General features: G+C 38.6%; 1 protein-coding gene across 10 annotated transcripts in view; it reads right to left on the reverse strand.

Moving 5' to 3' along the window:
• BBS9 (Bardet-Biedl syndrome 9) overlaps window positions 1-16,566 on the reverse strand; it is a 455,972-nt gene that overhangs the window by 319,474 nt on the left and 119,932 nt on the right. For all 10 annotated transcript variants that reach the window (XM_048839046.2, XM_048839045.2, XM_048839047.2 and 7 more), the window contains one exon: window positions 14,132-14,284. In XM_048839046.2, coding sequence (XP_048695003.1) covers window positions 14,132-14,284 — 153 coding nt within the window. The remainder of the gene's footprint in view (window positions 1-14,131; window positions 14,285-16,566) is intronic.

Genomic DNA, 16,566 nt, shown 5'->3' on the forward strand with positions numbered 1-16,566 from the left:
GAAGAAACCTCGATAGGTTATCTAGTCCAGTCCCCTGCACTGAGGCAGGACTAAGTATTATCTAGACTATGCCTGACAGGTGTTTTCTTAACTTCTCTTAAACACCTCCAATGAAGGAGATTCCACAGTTTCCCTAGATAACTTTTTCCAGTGCTTTAACTATCCTTACAGTTAGGAAGTTTTTCCTAACATCTAACTTAAATCTCCCTTACTGCAATTTAAGCCCATTACTTCTTGTCCTGTCTTCAGTGGTTAAGGAAAACAATGTATCACCCTCCTCTTTATAACAACCTTTTACATACTTGAAGACTTATGTCTCATTTTAATCTTACTTTCTCCAAACTAAACAAACCCAGTTTTTTCAACCTTTCCTCATAGGTCATTTTTTCTAGACCTTTAATCATTTTTGTTGCTCCCCTCTGGACTTTCTTCAATTTGTCCACATCTTTCCCCAAGTTTGATGCCCAGAACCGGAACAATACTCCTTTTGCAGTCTTATCCGTGCTGAGTAGAGTAGAAAAATTTCTTCTTGTGTCTTGCTATCAATACTCCTGCTAATACATCCCAGAATAATTTTTGCTTTTTTTGCAACAGTATTGCATTGTTGACATATTTAGTTTGTGATCCACTATAACCCGCAGATCCTTTTCTAGGTAGTCATGTTGCATTTGTTCAATTTGTATTTGATTATTCCTTCCTAAATTTAGTATTTTGATTTTGTCCTTATTGAATTTAACCCTATTTATTTCCGACCATTTCTCCTATCGGTCAAAATAATTTTGAATGCTAACCCTGTTCTCCAAAGCTTGCAACCCCTCCCAGCTTGATATCATCTGCAAATTTTATAAGCATACTCTCTTTACCATTGTCCAAATCATTTATGAAGATATTGAACAGAACTGGACAGATCCCTGCAGGACCCTACTTGATATGCCCTTCCAGCTTGATTGTGAATCACTGATAACTATTCTCCAAGAAAACTTTTCCAACCGGTTGTGTGCCCACCTTATAATAGGTTCATCTAGGCTATCCTTCTCTAGTTGGTTTATGAGGGGGGTCACATGACAATATCTAAAGCCTTACTAAAGTAGAGAGCTATCACATCTACTGCTTGACATGGCAGTTTCATTGTGTTTCACTTTTAAAGAACAACTATGTATACTATTGGCTTTTTAAGAAAACACCTGATATAAAAAGAAAAGGAGTACTTGTGGCACCTTAGAGACTAAAATTTATTTGAGCATAAGCTTTCGTCACAAAAGCTTATGCTCAAATAAATTTGTTAGTCTCTAAGATGCCACAAGTTCTCCTTTTCTTTTTGCGAATACAGACTAACATGGCTGCTACTCTGAAACCTGATAAAAAGCAACTATGATCTAGCTTGCAACTCTAATCAAGTTCATTAATTCCGCACCCCTGAACAGCACTCGTCTCATGCTAAAATATAGAATAAACAGATTTTTAGAAAAGTCTCCAGAAAGAGAAAGCTATGATACAGTGAGCTTTCAAATTTAGATCTATGGAGCAAAAATAGTCTCTTCTGAGTCCACATGAATAAGTTAATTTTAGAGGCACCACAGGCACACTAAATGTCTGTTATGTTTCTTGAGATTTGAGCAGAATGTGAAATTAATCTGAATTTTTGGACAGAACATACAAAGCTAGGATCTCTTTGAACTCACCTTGTTTAACAAGAACAACTGCAGGGAATTTTCATTCTAGCCTTGTTATATTACAGCTTTTTTCCATTAGCATACCTAACAAGGAGATTTGTGAACAAGCAAGACTGTTGAAACCTTGTCAAGCAAGTATTTTAATATTTAAAATGCCATGTGGCAATTCTTGTTCATTTCATGACTAAACTTGATATACAATCAGACAAAATTAGTTTCGGATGCAAGTCATTATCAGGATGTCAAACAACATGTTGAGTCTGAAGCTGAATCAGACAACTCTGAAGGTCTGGCATCTTTAACTGAAAAACAATATTCAATTAATTGTTGACAAATATCCAGGTTTATGTACATTTTTCCGGGCGTCCTTTTTGGCTAACAAATTTGCTCAGTTTCTAGGACAGATCCTCAGATGGTTCAAATGACATTGTTCCAGTGAAGTCAATAGAACTACACTGATTTACAACAGGTGAGAATTTGGCTGTCAGTGTTCAAGATAGTTTGCAGCATAATCTCACTGAGGCCACTGGGACTATTGGGATTATTCAGTGGAGTAAGGCAATACTCAACATGAATAAGAGTATCAAAATCTGGCCACTGGTGTATTCTGCACTGTCCTAAAAAGGCTTAGTGATTTTTATGTATTCTTGCCAGAATGTACTTACGTATGATTAACTTTTGTTTATTTGTAATTTAATTTTATCCCATGCTGAATATAAATTTAAACTCTAGAGAATTGTTCCTTTGAAACAGAGTTGCTATAGGTAAGAGTGGAAACCAGTCTCCATCAGAACTCTATAATGCCTTAACTGTTTAATGCTTTTGCACTTGATTTTTTTAAAAAGGAAATCATGCAAAAAACACTACAGGCCCAATTACTCAGTCCTTACTCAAGTAAAATTCTCCATGATATTAATTGGTACCCCATCATGAGTAAAGACTGCATTTAAATCATGTTTGTCTCAGGAAGTTCAAAGTCAAGATTTCTAGAGACACACACACACACTCCGACCTAGTGCATGTATATTAAAATGGGTGGGGGGACACTTACTACATTACTAAAAAAATACCATGCAAGATCACATAGCATTCAGCAAATAATATGAAGAAACTGACTTTCCCCACATAACCATAGAAGTATTTTGTTAAGTCTGTGGTTCTCAAACAATATGCCACCAACACAACTTGAGTATGCCATGAGATTCAAGTTCAGTGAGAAACACACACAAAAAGAAAAGAACTGTTCTTTCCCATATGTAGTCTAAGCTAGGGAGCAAGTCAAGACTGTACCCTGGAACAATATCAATTCCATCACATAAAATTCTCAGTGAAGATGGGAAATGGTCAGGTATATCTAATAGGGATGGAGAGATATTTGAGCTCTGAAATAACCCTCATTCGCCTCTCTTCTTTCACATACTGATATCAGTAGTGAGGAATATAGGGTTGCAACAACATATAAAGACTTTTTTTTTTTTTTTTTTTTTTTAAGAGCCATCTTGGTTTCAGGATATCTGTGGACCTGGATGCTCTTTCCATCACTGGCTGATTTGACAGCAGACCACATGATGTTCTATTTTGAACATGGATGTTTGGTGGGGTTGGAGATTTAAGGCTTTATTTGTGCATGATTAAAAGAACAGAAGTTTTAATTAATATAACCTATTTGTGCAAAAAAGTATTCAAGTGTAAAGTTAAATTCACTGAAACGTAAATCTAAATAAATGCCTGCTCTAAAGTTCCATTGTTTAATGACACAATCAGTCAGTGCTCTGAAGACATGTGCAGAGTTCACCATCAGCCCACAATACAGAAGCACTGCCAGAAGATCTGCACTTCTATTGGACCAATCTGTGGATAAACGTAGGTAGGCCTCAAATAGTGAGGACATGAATGAGGACAGCATCAAAAAGCTCAACTCTTTTGCAAGGAATCAGAGTGGGCAACTTGCAAATATTTTCAAAACCTTAACAAACGTCTACCTGTGTTACAGAGGCCCATTGGTGCCAACTGCAAAGGATTCACCGTTCTTTACAAGCAACTCATGTCTCAGACTTGACAAACTCACTACACCTAATATGCCACTTTCATGGTATTTATCTATCTAGAGTAGTATGTGAGATCTCAAAGCTTGACACTTACCAATACTGATAATCATTGCAACATGCATATACAGGGAATATTTAAGGAATAATGTAATTATACTAAAAATTATGCCCATATGGTCTTAGTGTGAGTCGCTAGGGAACAGTATGACTCAGTGATGGCATTCAATTGGGAGGGAGTTATCACCTCTTCCTAGTCAGTGGATTACATAATGTTTTGCTCAATTGTCCATCATTGCACCAACCCAGCAAAGTCAATGGAAAACCATCAAAGAAACTATGAACATTGAAACTGCTTGGAAGTGAAAAGGAACTAAATGGCTGTGAAGAAATAGCCCTGTCTGTGATTAAAGATAAAAGGCTGATTCAGTATAGCACAAGGTGGAGAGAAACTTTCATTAATTGATGAGGTACCTTGAATGAGTGGGGGTGCTTCACAAATAATTGGGTCATGGCCCCTTGGGGCCAGCAAATGCTACAAGAGACTGAAGTTTGGGGTGAGAATCTATTTCCTTAGATAGGAAAGAGTACTTGAGTGGCTGAAAGCTAACACCCAGTTGGCACAGGCAAGACTCCCTTACATTGGAGACAGGTGGAAACAAGATGACTCACAGCCTTTGGTGCCCCAAGAATTGTCACAAGCTGAAAGAAGGAGGATTTCTTTGGGCCAATTATGTTGCTGTCAGGACAGATGGAATGGCTATAACGACAGGAACATGAAGGGACTGGGATCATTGGTGAAGGAAAGAAAAAGAAATCCATTGATACTGGTGACTCGCTGCATTCTTCATATTAAATGCTATATTACCACAACAGTGCCCACTGAACTTAGGTAAGTGTTTGGGCAGTTGTGAAAATGACACAGCCTCAAAAAGTAAACAACCAGAAGTCTCACCATTTTTGGTTTCTTGCATAAAGGAACAGGCCATCAGAGCTAATTACTACATACAGAAGTAAGATGGCTTTCTCTTGGGGAATGTTCCTTGTTCAAAGTAAGGGAGAACTCATAGTATTTCAGGAAGAACCAATGTTTGTTGACCTTCTAATAGATGATTTTTTGGTGCCAATACTGCTAGTTATGTGAACCAACTCAATGCAAGTTTAGGCATATGGTAGATTTCATATGAAATTAACTTTTTGAAGATGACATTTAGATGCCGGAAGTCTGGAATCAGATATATTCCCATTCACTGCTGATGCAGCCTTAACTGGAGAAACCTGGAGATACATTGGAAAGAGTAATCTATGACCAGCTCTCCATCACTGCAAGTAACAGAGTTATATTAGGTGAGAAACTCACATGAAACATACATAAATCTGTTCAAGCTGTGATGCATGTGCAGACTCCCTCAAGGAGCAAAAACAACTAGCCAAGATAAACAGAGCATATGCTAAAGATAAAGTAGAGTGAATGGCATTGGACAAATTCTAGGTGCTTATAGAGAAAACACAGTGAAATTGTATAACTCAAGCTGTGTTACTGTTTGCAACTAAGTATTCCTGAGAGATTAGCTTTTCAACAAGGATGGAAATAAAGAACAACATAAGAGAACAACTGAAGTCTTGAAAAAAGCAACTGAGTTTGCACTAACAGCCATTGAACTCCAGTTCTAGCAACTCTAACAAAAAAGCAAGTTAGGTTTCCCCACTAATGGCAAGTAAGGACTTTTAAATTTAGAAAGGAACGGCTTAAAATGTGTGAATTAAAGTATGCTACCCGTCAAACAATGTAGAGAACCATTACATTAGGTAGTATTTCATTTTTTATAGTGGTCCAGGAGCACCACTATAAGTTATAGTGTTAAGTTATACAGTTAAGACTGAGGCAAGCTTACCGTTTAATAGCCAATTTTTCCTAAGTTTTAGTCTATGTTTTATGGTTATGCGAAGGAAGATGTGCAAAGGAACAGAGTTAAGTTGCCATGAAATCCCTACATTCTGTATGATTAAAATCTTTACAATGAAGTTATGAATTCTGAGACAAATTCCTGTGATACACTACTCAAATACAGAAGGCCCAAAGACTCAAATATTTCAGCTTGGTTGTACAGGATCGACTATAGAAGAGATATCACTGAAAGGGACTCTATCCCACTCCTCACAAAAGATCTCTGTAGTAAAGCATCCATAATCCTCCCCATCCCTTCCCCCAAAATTGGCATTGTATGGGCATTCTAGACATGGCTGATGGGCCCCTGCACCATTTAGATCTACTGGGCTAAAATCCATGTGGACTAAAGGACCAAATGGCATATCCATTTCTTCCCCCATGACATCTATTAGTGACTCCAGCTAACACATGAAAATCCTAACAATGCAGGTCAAGATGCCAAGATCTGGTTCCTTGTCTGGCAATTAAGACTTCAGCTATTATCAAGCTACAAAAAAAGCTTTTAGTTTGGATGGCTGAAAACATATTATAAAGACCACATTACCCTTTCAAGCAAACGCACAACGCAAGTGAGTATTACACACAACACGCACAATTTACAAAAATACACACAGAATGCTTCAGTCTTGTTCCATATTCATAGCCTTTTTTAAGCGGACAAACCTTTACACAACCTCATGTGCTGCTCAGTTTTCCATACATTTGTCAGACAAAATCTCTTCTTAAAATGAGAGCTAATATCGTATCCTGCTGTGTTTGGTCCTTTCAACCACTGCTCAGGGCACTATAAATCACAGACACACAAATCCATCAGTTGTGACCCACTGTTTTCATGGTAACCTCATGAGAGAATGACATTTTTTTCTTCTGTTGTTCATCATGATTTTATACTTTCCAGTGTAATAGCTCTTTTCTTCCACTCTAAGAGAGATATGTAGCTGCTACAATTGCCAGTATTGAATCAAATCTATTACAACTACATTTATAGGACACTAATACAAAAAGAATAATTACACCAGACAAGATTAAACAGGAAGACAGAAAACACAATCAAAAGAAAACCTCTCACTATTATAGACAGTTGAAGGCTATCTATATGTTTTTCTCCCATCATGTAGAGGTAAGATTGCCATTTCCTTATAATGGACCCATTAATAGTTTTATTATACACTGAGGCAGGATGTATCAAGTTCTACATCTCCAAGGACTAATAAAAAAAGATTAGATCATAAAAATGTATTTTTACAAAGGAAATAAGTGTGGTTTGATTAATTTTCTCTGGTTCAGCAGATTGTATTTTCACTCAAATAAGTAACTTTGTATCTAATTAATTTGTAAAGCTAAAAATTAGCATTTAAATTCCACATGCATTATGGAAATCATAATTTAGAAGTTCATTCTGAATATATACGCCATGACATAAAAGGAATGCAAAGATAAAAGATTACACACAATTCATTTAAAACAGATACCAACATATTTGGGAAGTAAACTGTACGAATCATCATTAGGCCTATATTTCTCTCTCTCTCTCTCTCTCACACACACCCACCCACCCCAGTCTTAATATATTTTATATGTATGTCAGTATAGCAATTCTCATACAAGAGAGGGAATAAGCTATACTACTATAAGGCACCTTTATAACTGTATCTACAGTAGGTGTTGTACCAGTATAACTATTTCAGTAAAAAGTCCAATCCATAATCAAAATAATTATACCCCAGTACAAAAACTTTAAGCAGACCAGGTCTTCGTCCCAGTTAAAACAGTCTCTGTCTCAGACTGAATGAAAAAGTGTATAATGGGTAATACCAAATAAGCTATTCTCACAAACTTTAAATTGCCAAGTTCTAGAGGAAAAAGTTTGGAATACTTGTAGAAGCTGCTGTTTTTACAATCATCCTCTCCCCATTCCCCCCAGATCTTTATATTAAAAGGGTAATGGGAAAAGTCAAAGGCCAGAGTGTGGCACTTGGAGACAGTTTTGAGTTAGAGGCAGTGCAGAGTTACTGGAGCATTCCTGGGGCAGAGGGGCAACATGTGCACTGCTGCACCTTCACAAGCATGCAGCATACTCCTGGAAGTTGTGCAGGTGACATGGAGTTCTTCTCATTTTCTTTTGCCCCCAGTGGTTCAAGTAGAGCGGTACCCTCCTGTACTCAGTACGGGCAAGAGATTTTTAGTGGGTATGGGAAAGACTAAAGGAGCAGAACGCGGCTTGCGAGGACGTTCATTCTTTATATGGCTTTAACAGCACAATACATATGCTAACAGACTTAAACAAAGGCTTTGTTTAAGTTTGTGAGCATATGTATTGTGCTGTTATGATGGTCAGGAGACCTCAAGAGGGGAGGAGAGGGGAGTGGGGACAGAAGGTGTTTAAACAGTGTTTTTGATTCTGTTTCTCCCCATTCTATCCATGACATTCATACTGCATCACATCAAGTCCACATCATTAGAGGAATTCCTCTGCTTGCACGGACCAGAGGATGGTTAGATTCTGATGTCAGCCCAGTTCTGCAGCCTGACAGGAATCACCTATGTTGTCCCCAGTGTACACAGAATTCTTCTTTGCATCCAAAGTAGTCTAAGGGAAGGTCTTCACTACCCGCCGGATTGGCGGGTAGTGATGGATCTATCGGGGATCGATTTATCACGTCTCAGCTAGACAGGATAAATCAATCCCCAAACGCAATCCCCGTCGACTCTGGAACTCCAGCTCGCAAAAGGCGGAAGCGGAGTAGACGGGGGAGCAGCAGTGGTCGACTCGCCGCTGTCCTCACGGCCAGGTAAGTCGACCTAAGATATGCCAACTTCAGCTACGCTATTCATGTAGCTGAAGTTGCATATCTTCGGTCGATCCCACCGCCCCCCAACCCAGTGTAGACCAGGGCTAACATACATTTTGTTAACTGGAGCAGCAAAACAAAGAAAACAAATGCCTCATTTTGCAGCTTTGGCGGTGAGAGAACTATAAATGAAGATTATAATGCCAGACACTGATGGCCTTAAACCAGCTGCCTCAGGAATCTTCTAAGAACTTTGCTGAAAATATGTTCCTCATCTTAGCAACAGAGCTAAGACTTATCACACATCTGCCCACCTTTATTCGAATGAAACTCCTCCTGATCTGACAGCTCAGGCATTGTCCGTTTCATCCAGAACAATTTACAAACTTGGAATCTAATCCTGTAAACCTTTAGTCATTTGATCAACCCCACTGAAGACAATGGGACTATTTGCATGACTATGGACCACTTTTGGTAAGAGTTTCAGGAGTCTGTTCTGTTCCTATAAAGGAACTTGAATCTCCCATTGAAGTGCAATGTGTGGGTACAATACCATAATGTAGTTTAGGATACAGTTCTATTTAAAATTTGTCTTTTAATAAGTCATACATATGCTGAAATGGCTCCTCACCCAACTCCCATATTCCATATAGACAGACAGAAATACTACATATTTGGGGGGAAGTGAGTAGTTAAGCATATTGAGGTTTGTATATACAAACACCCATTTCATCACTGCACTGGAAAATATAGTTGAACTTAATTTTCTATGGAATTTGAAGAAAGTTTAACAGCACTAATTGTTTTCTGTGTTAATCAGTGTGTACCCGAAAATATTACATGCCTTCTAAGAGAAAGGCATCAGTCCACACCTACTGGGGAAAAAAATGCCTCCAACTGGTATTCAGAAGAGTGCTACAAGACACATACATAACCTCATGAGCAGAGGGCACAGAGGATACCCTCCCACATTATGACCAGCAAAACAATTAAATAAAATAAATAATAATAATAAAATCTCTAGGAAGCAGAGGTTCGCAGATTTGCAAACCTAAAAACCTGTGTTATGCTTTAAACCAGTGGTTTTCAAACTTTTGTACTGCTGACCCCTTTCACATAGCAAGCCTCTGAGTGCAGACCCGCCCCTTATAAATTAAAAACACTTTTTCTATATATTTAACACCATTATAAATGCTGGAGGCAAAGTGGGGTTTGGGGTGGAGGCTGACAGCTCGCGACCCCCCATGTAACCTCTTGAGGGGTCCCGACCCCCAGTTTGAGGACCCCTGCTTTAAACCACCTCAGCACCCGGTTTATGAACATGAAAAAGTTAACTGCAAAGGAACACTTAAGCCCATTAACCTGAATGTGCGCCAGCCAGTGTGCCCTCACTGATTAAAGGCTCAATCACACTTGAACAGCTAAAAATTAACCTTACCCTTTTAGGCTAAACAGAGTTGTGTCATTGGCTTCATCTCTGTTGTTACAGAACAGATAACAAAACTGCAATGGGCCAGTGGTGCTGACACCACTCAGGTACATGGTGTGATTTTTCAGAATCTCTTTTGGGAATAGTCATGTACGTGAAATAGCTGGAACTTATGATTATGCTATTTCTATGCATGTATCATCTTGGTATCTGAAGTTATGAATATTAGCTATGTTTACTACATGTTTGCTCCTGTGGTAAACCCCACAAGGTGTTTAGCCAGCACATGACAAGTCAAGTTGAATGGCCCATTAAAGAACACTTAGCTCACAAAGGACCCTGAAAAACGACTGTCTATACTTAATGGACTTTTCCTGTGAACGTTCTAACTAGAATGCGGGTGGGGGTGATGGACATGTAACTTGCCCATGTGACTCCAAACACCATCTTTCACAGTGAGAACATATTTCCCTTCACTTGGCAGAAGGCGTGGCCCCGGGCTGGGTGGAGTAACATGCTCCCCCTTGTGTCCCTCCCATGGGTGCAGTACTGGCAAGAAATGATTTCTACCTGCACCACTGCTTGCTCCATTTGGGATACCATGAACCCTAGAGCAGTAATAAGAGGGAAGTGCAGGCACTGAAATTTTGTTCCACTTTTACCCAAACCACCCAAAGCAGAAAGGAGAAACTCCTTACTCCTACCTCCAAGCTATGCTTCTATGGAAGGGCTAAGCAGTGTAGACCAAATGCTTATATTTTTTCCTATGGATTTCATTAACTCTGTCAACATGTAGATATGATGCTCTCATTCTTTTCAATTTTTCTACCTCTATTATAATGAAAGGTTTGCATGATAACATAGTTGTGAAAAAATAGCATTGCAACTGAACTGCCTTCCTATCTCTACATGCCAACTAGACAGGGCAATAAAAAAAAATGCAAACAAACTCTTCATTTGTGACTGACCACCAATGAAGAATAACAGAGTGACAGCTTGTCTCCCTCATCAACAGAAGTTGATCCAATAAAAGATATTACCTCACCCACCTTATCTCTCTAGTATCCTGTGACGAACACAGCTACTACAAAACTGCAATAACAGAGTTGCACTTATATCTTATTTCCCATATTATACTAGTGGATTTAATATAAAAAGGATAGAGATGATTAATAAAACATAGCAAATGAGAATAATAAACCCTATTTCATGTAAATATTAGAATGACTTCATCAGTGGCATTTCACCAGAATATATACTGTGATACAAAGAAATTTAAGATTTTTGTGCTGACTTCCTCATTCATTCAAGGCTTCATCCAAAGCCCCCTGAAGTCAATGGGAGTCCCCCTGAAGTCAATGGGAGTCTTCCCATTGACTTCACTGTATGCTGAATCAGGCCACCACTCTTCAGTCCCATGGCAGATGTTCTGCATTAAAGAACATTACCAAATAGTTTAAAAATTATGGTCCTAAAATAAATAATTTTTCCCCCAAAGAAAATTTTGAACACATTTACTCTTAGTTTAAAATTTCTAATGAAACGTTTAAAAAGTACTGTAACATTCATTCCAATATCACAATGATCACATGTTTAAGGGGACTTACAGTGTGAGGTTGGTGCTATTCCTATTTACCCAGCTCGACTTTTTCATTTTTAGTGATACATCACCTTCCTTCTGCCCAATATTTTAAGCAATTGTTATTACTTAGATACATTTCCTCAAGTAGTCCAGAGAAACAAAGGATTGAGAAGAAGTTGCAAAGAAGAAGAAAAGGGAAACAAGGTCAAAGCAAATATAGAAAATGTCACCAAACAATTCCACTTTCACCCATTGTTTCCTTCCCTGACCCAAACGGCAAAATAAATAATGAAACAAAAACATCAATCAATAAATTGCTTTCCATTCTAGCAAAACTCTTTAGGGAGCTTCAGGACTCAACCAATCATCACTTACACCAATTTAAAGAACCAGCAGACAGACTAGTTAGGATATCAGTATTGCTTTGGGTTTGAACAAACAGATGCTTTGAAAAGTTTTAGTCTAAACCATTACAAAACCATAACTGCAGAAGTGGGCAATGAACCATGTTTTACTTCCTTGTAAGCATCGGATGAAATACCTAGACAGATTAATTACATGAGCAGAAGGCACGTGTCCTGCTCCAGCCTATGTAGGGTTAAAACTCATGCTCAGTCCTTCAGGTTTGGCTTCAACAACACAAAAGTTAACCTGGGGATTCCAGTGGACGAGAAGCTGGATATGAGTCAACAGTGTGCCCTTGTTGCCAAGAAGGCTAACAGCATATTGGGTTGCATTAGTAGGTACATTGCCAGCAGATTGAGGAAAGTGATTATTCCCCTCTATTCAGCACTGGTGAGACCACATCTGGACTGTTGCATCCAGTTTTGGGCCCCCCACTACAGAAAGGATGTGGACAAATTGGAGAGAGTCCAGCGGAGGGCAACAAAAATGATTAGAGGGCTGGGGCACATGACTTTTGAAGAGAGGCTGAGGAAACTGGGCTTATTTAGTCTGCAGAAGAGAAGAGTGAGGGAGGATTTGATAGCAGCCTTCAACTACCTGAAAGGGGGTTCCAAAGAGGATGGAGCTAGGCTGTTTTCAATGGTGGCAGATGACAGAACAAGGAGCAATGGTCAAAAGTTGCAGTGGGGGAGGTCTAGAATGGATATTAGAAAAAAAAACTATTTCACTAGGAGGGAGGTGATGGAATTTCCATCCTTAGAGATTTTTAAGGCCCGGCTTGTCAAAGCCCAAGCTGGAATGATTTAGTTGGGGTTGGTCCTGCTTTGAGCAGGGGGTTGAATTAGATGACCTCCTGAGGTCTCTTCCAACCCTAATCTTCTATGATTCTATGAAGGAAAGTCCCTTCACTACACCATGTCTAACAACAACCAAACTTTCACCAAAGTTTAGTTCTAACTTTAATTCAAGACAAATTCTGTTAATAAGAATGCTGTTATAACCTTTTCTGTCCAAGATGCCAGTATATTTTATAAAGTAAATCTAGTAATTTTTCAACAACACACCCAGCCCAAATCTCTATGCTAATTATTGTGATTTTAGTACCATATTTTCCTAACTTAAAAAAGCCGCTCTCCTCTGAGCAGTGTGAGAGTCACACAAACAAAAGAAAACAACTGACTGACTCTACAGAGGAAACAGTGAAACTGCTTATACAGAAGATGCTGTCAAATATACAAAGTAAATAGACCAAAGAGAGAAATATTCTTTTGCTCTCTTTCAGTTACAGTAGTTCTACATATAATTTCCAACATAGTAGATTTAAAAGTAAAATCAGTCAGAAATGTGATATTGAGTTGATTGCCCACACAAGTATAAAGTCAGAATGTGAGATCAAATACAGTTCATTTAGACTATTTTATTTTGATCACATTCTTAGGTCTCAAATAAGCAACTCTCAGGACACAGGACGGCTGCTTGCCTATGCAAAGCCACATTGACTTCAATATGTGCAGCGTTCCATCCATGTGCTGAATCAGACCTAGTTTTTTTAAAAATTAGAATTCAATAATGCTATTTAAAAACATCTCGGAGCCATGCACCTACCAGGAGGCAACAACAAGGCAGGCTGGAAATGACAGACTAATCAGGTTTTCTAGAGAAAGTCATGAAATGCCTAGAAAGTGACTGCTTGGGAGAGAGAAGAGGAACATGCCTTGGGACAGTGATGACTCAGGCAATATGGGCTCAGGTAGTAACCAACACTGGGGTTTTTCTGTTGTGTTTTCTGGCAGGATAAGCCCAGTTTGGTGTTATTTGGTGTTATTTGTTTTTACTACTTTTATTGTAGCTCTTGCATTCTGAAACCTTCAGGAAATAACCTTTGAGGAACAACATGGTCAGCCTCAGATTATTTTGTTGTGACTGTCTCACCAGCCAAACCATTCCCACCAGTTTACAGTGCACCATAAAATATTTATACAAGCTATGAACTATAAAATATTTACACTATCCACATCAGTTTGGAAAGAACGATGTGCTGTTACGTTGGTGTGACCCAGGAGTAGAAATTCTGTGGTTGTAGATTAAATAAAACCACTGCAAATCATCTGGAAACTTGCAGAGAATATTAGGTTAAACAAATTACAGCTTCCTGGCCTCTTGGCTAGTAAATGTAACCAGGAAAATACAGCTTATGTGCTTGAAACTGAGTTTTAGCAACAATGTAGTAGGTTCATAAACAAACAGCACTGACCTGTCGGTAAGTTCCTTCTAGCAAGGTGTCCAGATGTTGGAGGGGAGCAGGTGTTTTGTCTTTGAATCGAGTTAGTAATCGTCGTTCAATAGCTCTAAATTGTATGGCTCTTTCAGACAACAGTTCTTCAAATTTTTCAGCATTCAAGCGAAGCTATAATTTATGGAGTTTCAAAAATTCAGATTAACAGTCTGATCCAGTAGATAGATGTTTACCTTCAAAACACACATTTATAATGAAATGGTAGAATAATAATAAAATTCTTGGAAGACTTAAGAATATTTATAAATTCAAACAGCCACCTTCTATGGTCACATTGACTATATCAGCTTCTATTGGTGTGGTTAATTTCACATTCATCATGAGATCTACCAATGGGTTGCAATAATGCCAGCTATTACTGAAACTGAAAATAATTGTTGACAGCCACAGTAATCTGTGATAAGGCACAAAAATCTCATGAGGTTTTATGAGAAGAGTGAAATTAACTTGTCACCACTAGCATATGAGGACTTCTCCTTAGTTCAGTATGCTGTGTCTGTGGCACATATGTATAACATATTAAATATAATACTGCATAAAAAGAGAAGGGTTATGACTGTCTTTGAACATGGATTAAAGTAATACATTCTACCTTTGCTGAGATTAGATTTTCTCTTTTGGGGAAACCTTCCCCCCACCCCCTAAATAGCCAGAGGTCAAGTGGTGCAGCCAGTTTTCTTGAAATAACCACAAAAACTTGGCAAAATGATATATCAAATATCCAGCCAATAAGAATTCATACAGCTATCTGTATAATGATCTCTCTATTTTATTTTCCAGTACATGTCCCTATAGCACAACAATCACATCACAGAAAGACATTCTAAAAACTGGATTAGGTTTCAGCAGGTCCACCAAGCAGGGCCAGTGTTAGACTCACTGGGGCCCAGGGCAGAAAGCTGAAGTCCCACCGCCTGGGGCCGAAGCCCGAGGCCCTGAGCCCTTCCACCTGGGACTGAAGTCGAAGCCTGAGCAACTTAGCTTCCTGGGGGCCTCTGTGGCATGAGGCCCCAGGCAACTGCACTGCTTGCTACCCCCTAATGCTGGTCCTGGCTTTTATATGCAGAAAACAAGTTGTTGTCGCGCAGGTGGGCCACAGAGTTTTTTATAGCATGTTGGTGGGGGGCCTCAGAAAGAAAAAGGTTGAGAATCCCTGCAGTATTTTACCTTTGAAAAGAAACAGTATTCAAAGAGCTATTCTCTTTCATGCAGCTTGCCAAATTCTAACTTACCTGGGGCGGTGGACAGTATATTTGGTTTATTTTATTTTATTTTTTATTTAATTTACACAAGCTAGCTAAAATATTGGGGTTTTTTTTATTCTCATGGTCAGGAGGGAAACTGCAGGCTTTGTGCCTGGGCCAAAAAAATGTGTGTGATGATTTTGCAATGCTGCCTTAACAAAAGAGGTAAAGGGAAGTCAATATTTTTCAGTCTAAAGGGACTTTTTATGGTTAACAAAATGAGTCGGTCAAAACAAATGTTCATGGCTTCATTTTCATGGCATTAAATTGTTAAAAATAGCAAATGTAAATTGGCACATCACCAGCGACAGATCACAGAGCCAGTCTCACCATTAAAATGATGTGAATAAATGAGGAATTTAGAGCCAGATTATGGTCTACTCCTGTTATGGTCTACTCCTGCTATTATGGTCTACTCCTGACCATAGGCACAATATGGAGAATGCAAAGAGTATCATCCCCACTTGTATCACTTGCCCAGTGAAACCATATGCTCCCCCAATCACAAGGGTTGCTCAAGGCTAACACATGCTCCACCTTCCAGAAATTAAACACAAAATAAGGGTTTTTAGAATAATTTTCAACAATACTTTACAATTTTTGATAGAAATGGCCAAAGCTACTAGAGAATTCAAGCTACTAGAGAATTTTGATAGTAATGGCCAAAGCTACTAGAGTATTCAAGCTACTAGAGAATTTTAGGCTTTATTACATTTAAACATCACTGATTTAAATAATTTTGTATTCAGAAATTAACTTCCATAATAAATAAATGCTTACCACTAATACAGACCTTTTCATCTTCAAAGACCTTTATAAAAAAGTTAATTAATCTTAAGAGCTCTGAGATGTAGGTGTGAGAAATATGGCAATTTCCTGCCATATTTTTGGGAGACCTCACAGAATTAAGTTTAAGTCTTTTCAGAGTCTACTGTATTAAATTAATGGTTTATGTATTATTATGGGGGGAGATTGCATAGAACTTCTCACTGGGGGATGGGGTGGGGCAGGGGGGGAAATGGGACATATGTTAGACCTGTGGGTTCAAAGGACTATACTGAACAATATGACAGACAACAAGGGACTTTTGGAACAAAACTTGTTAAGTGGGTTTCCTGGGAAATGTCTAGGGTGAGGTGAATACACCAC

The sequence above is a fragment of the Caretta caretta genome, chromosome 2, assembly GCF_965140235.1.
Source record: "Caretta caretta isolate rCarCar2 chromosome 2, rCarCar1.hap1, whole genome shotgun sequence".
NCBI lineage: Eukaryota > Metazoa > Chordata > Testudines > Cheloniidae > Caretta > Caretta caretta.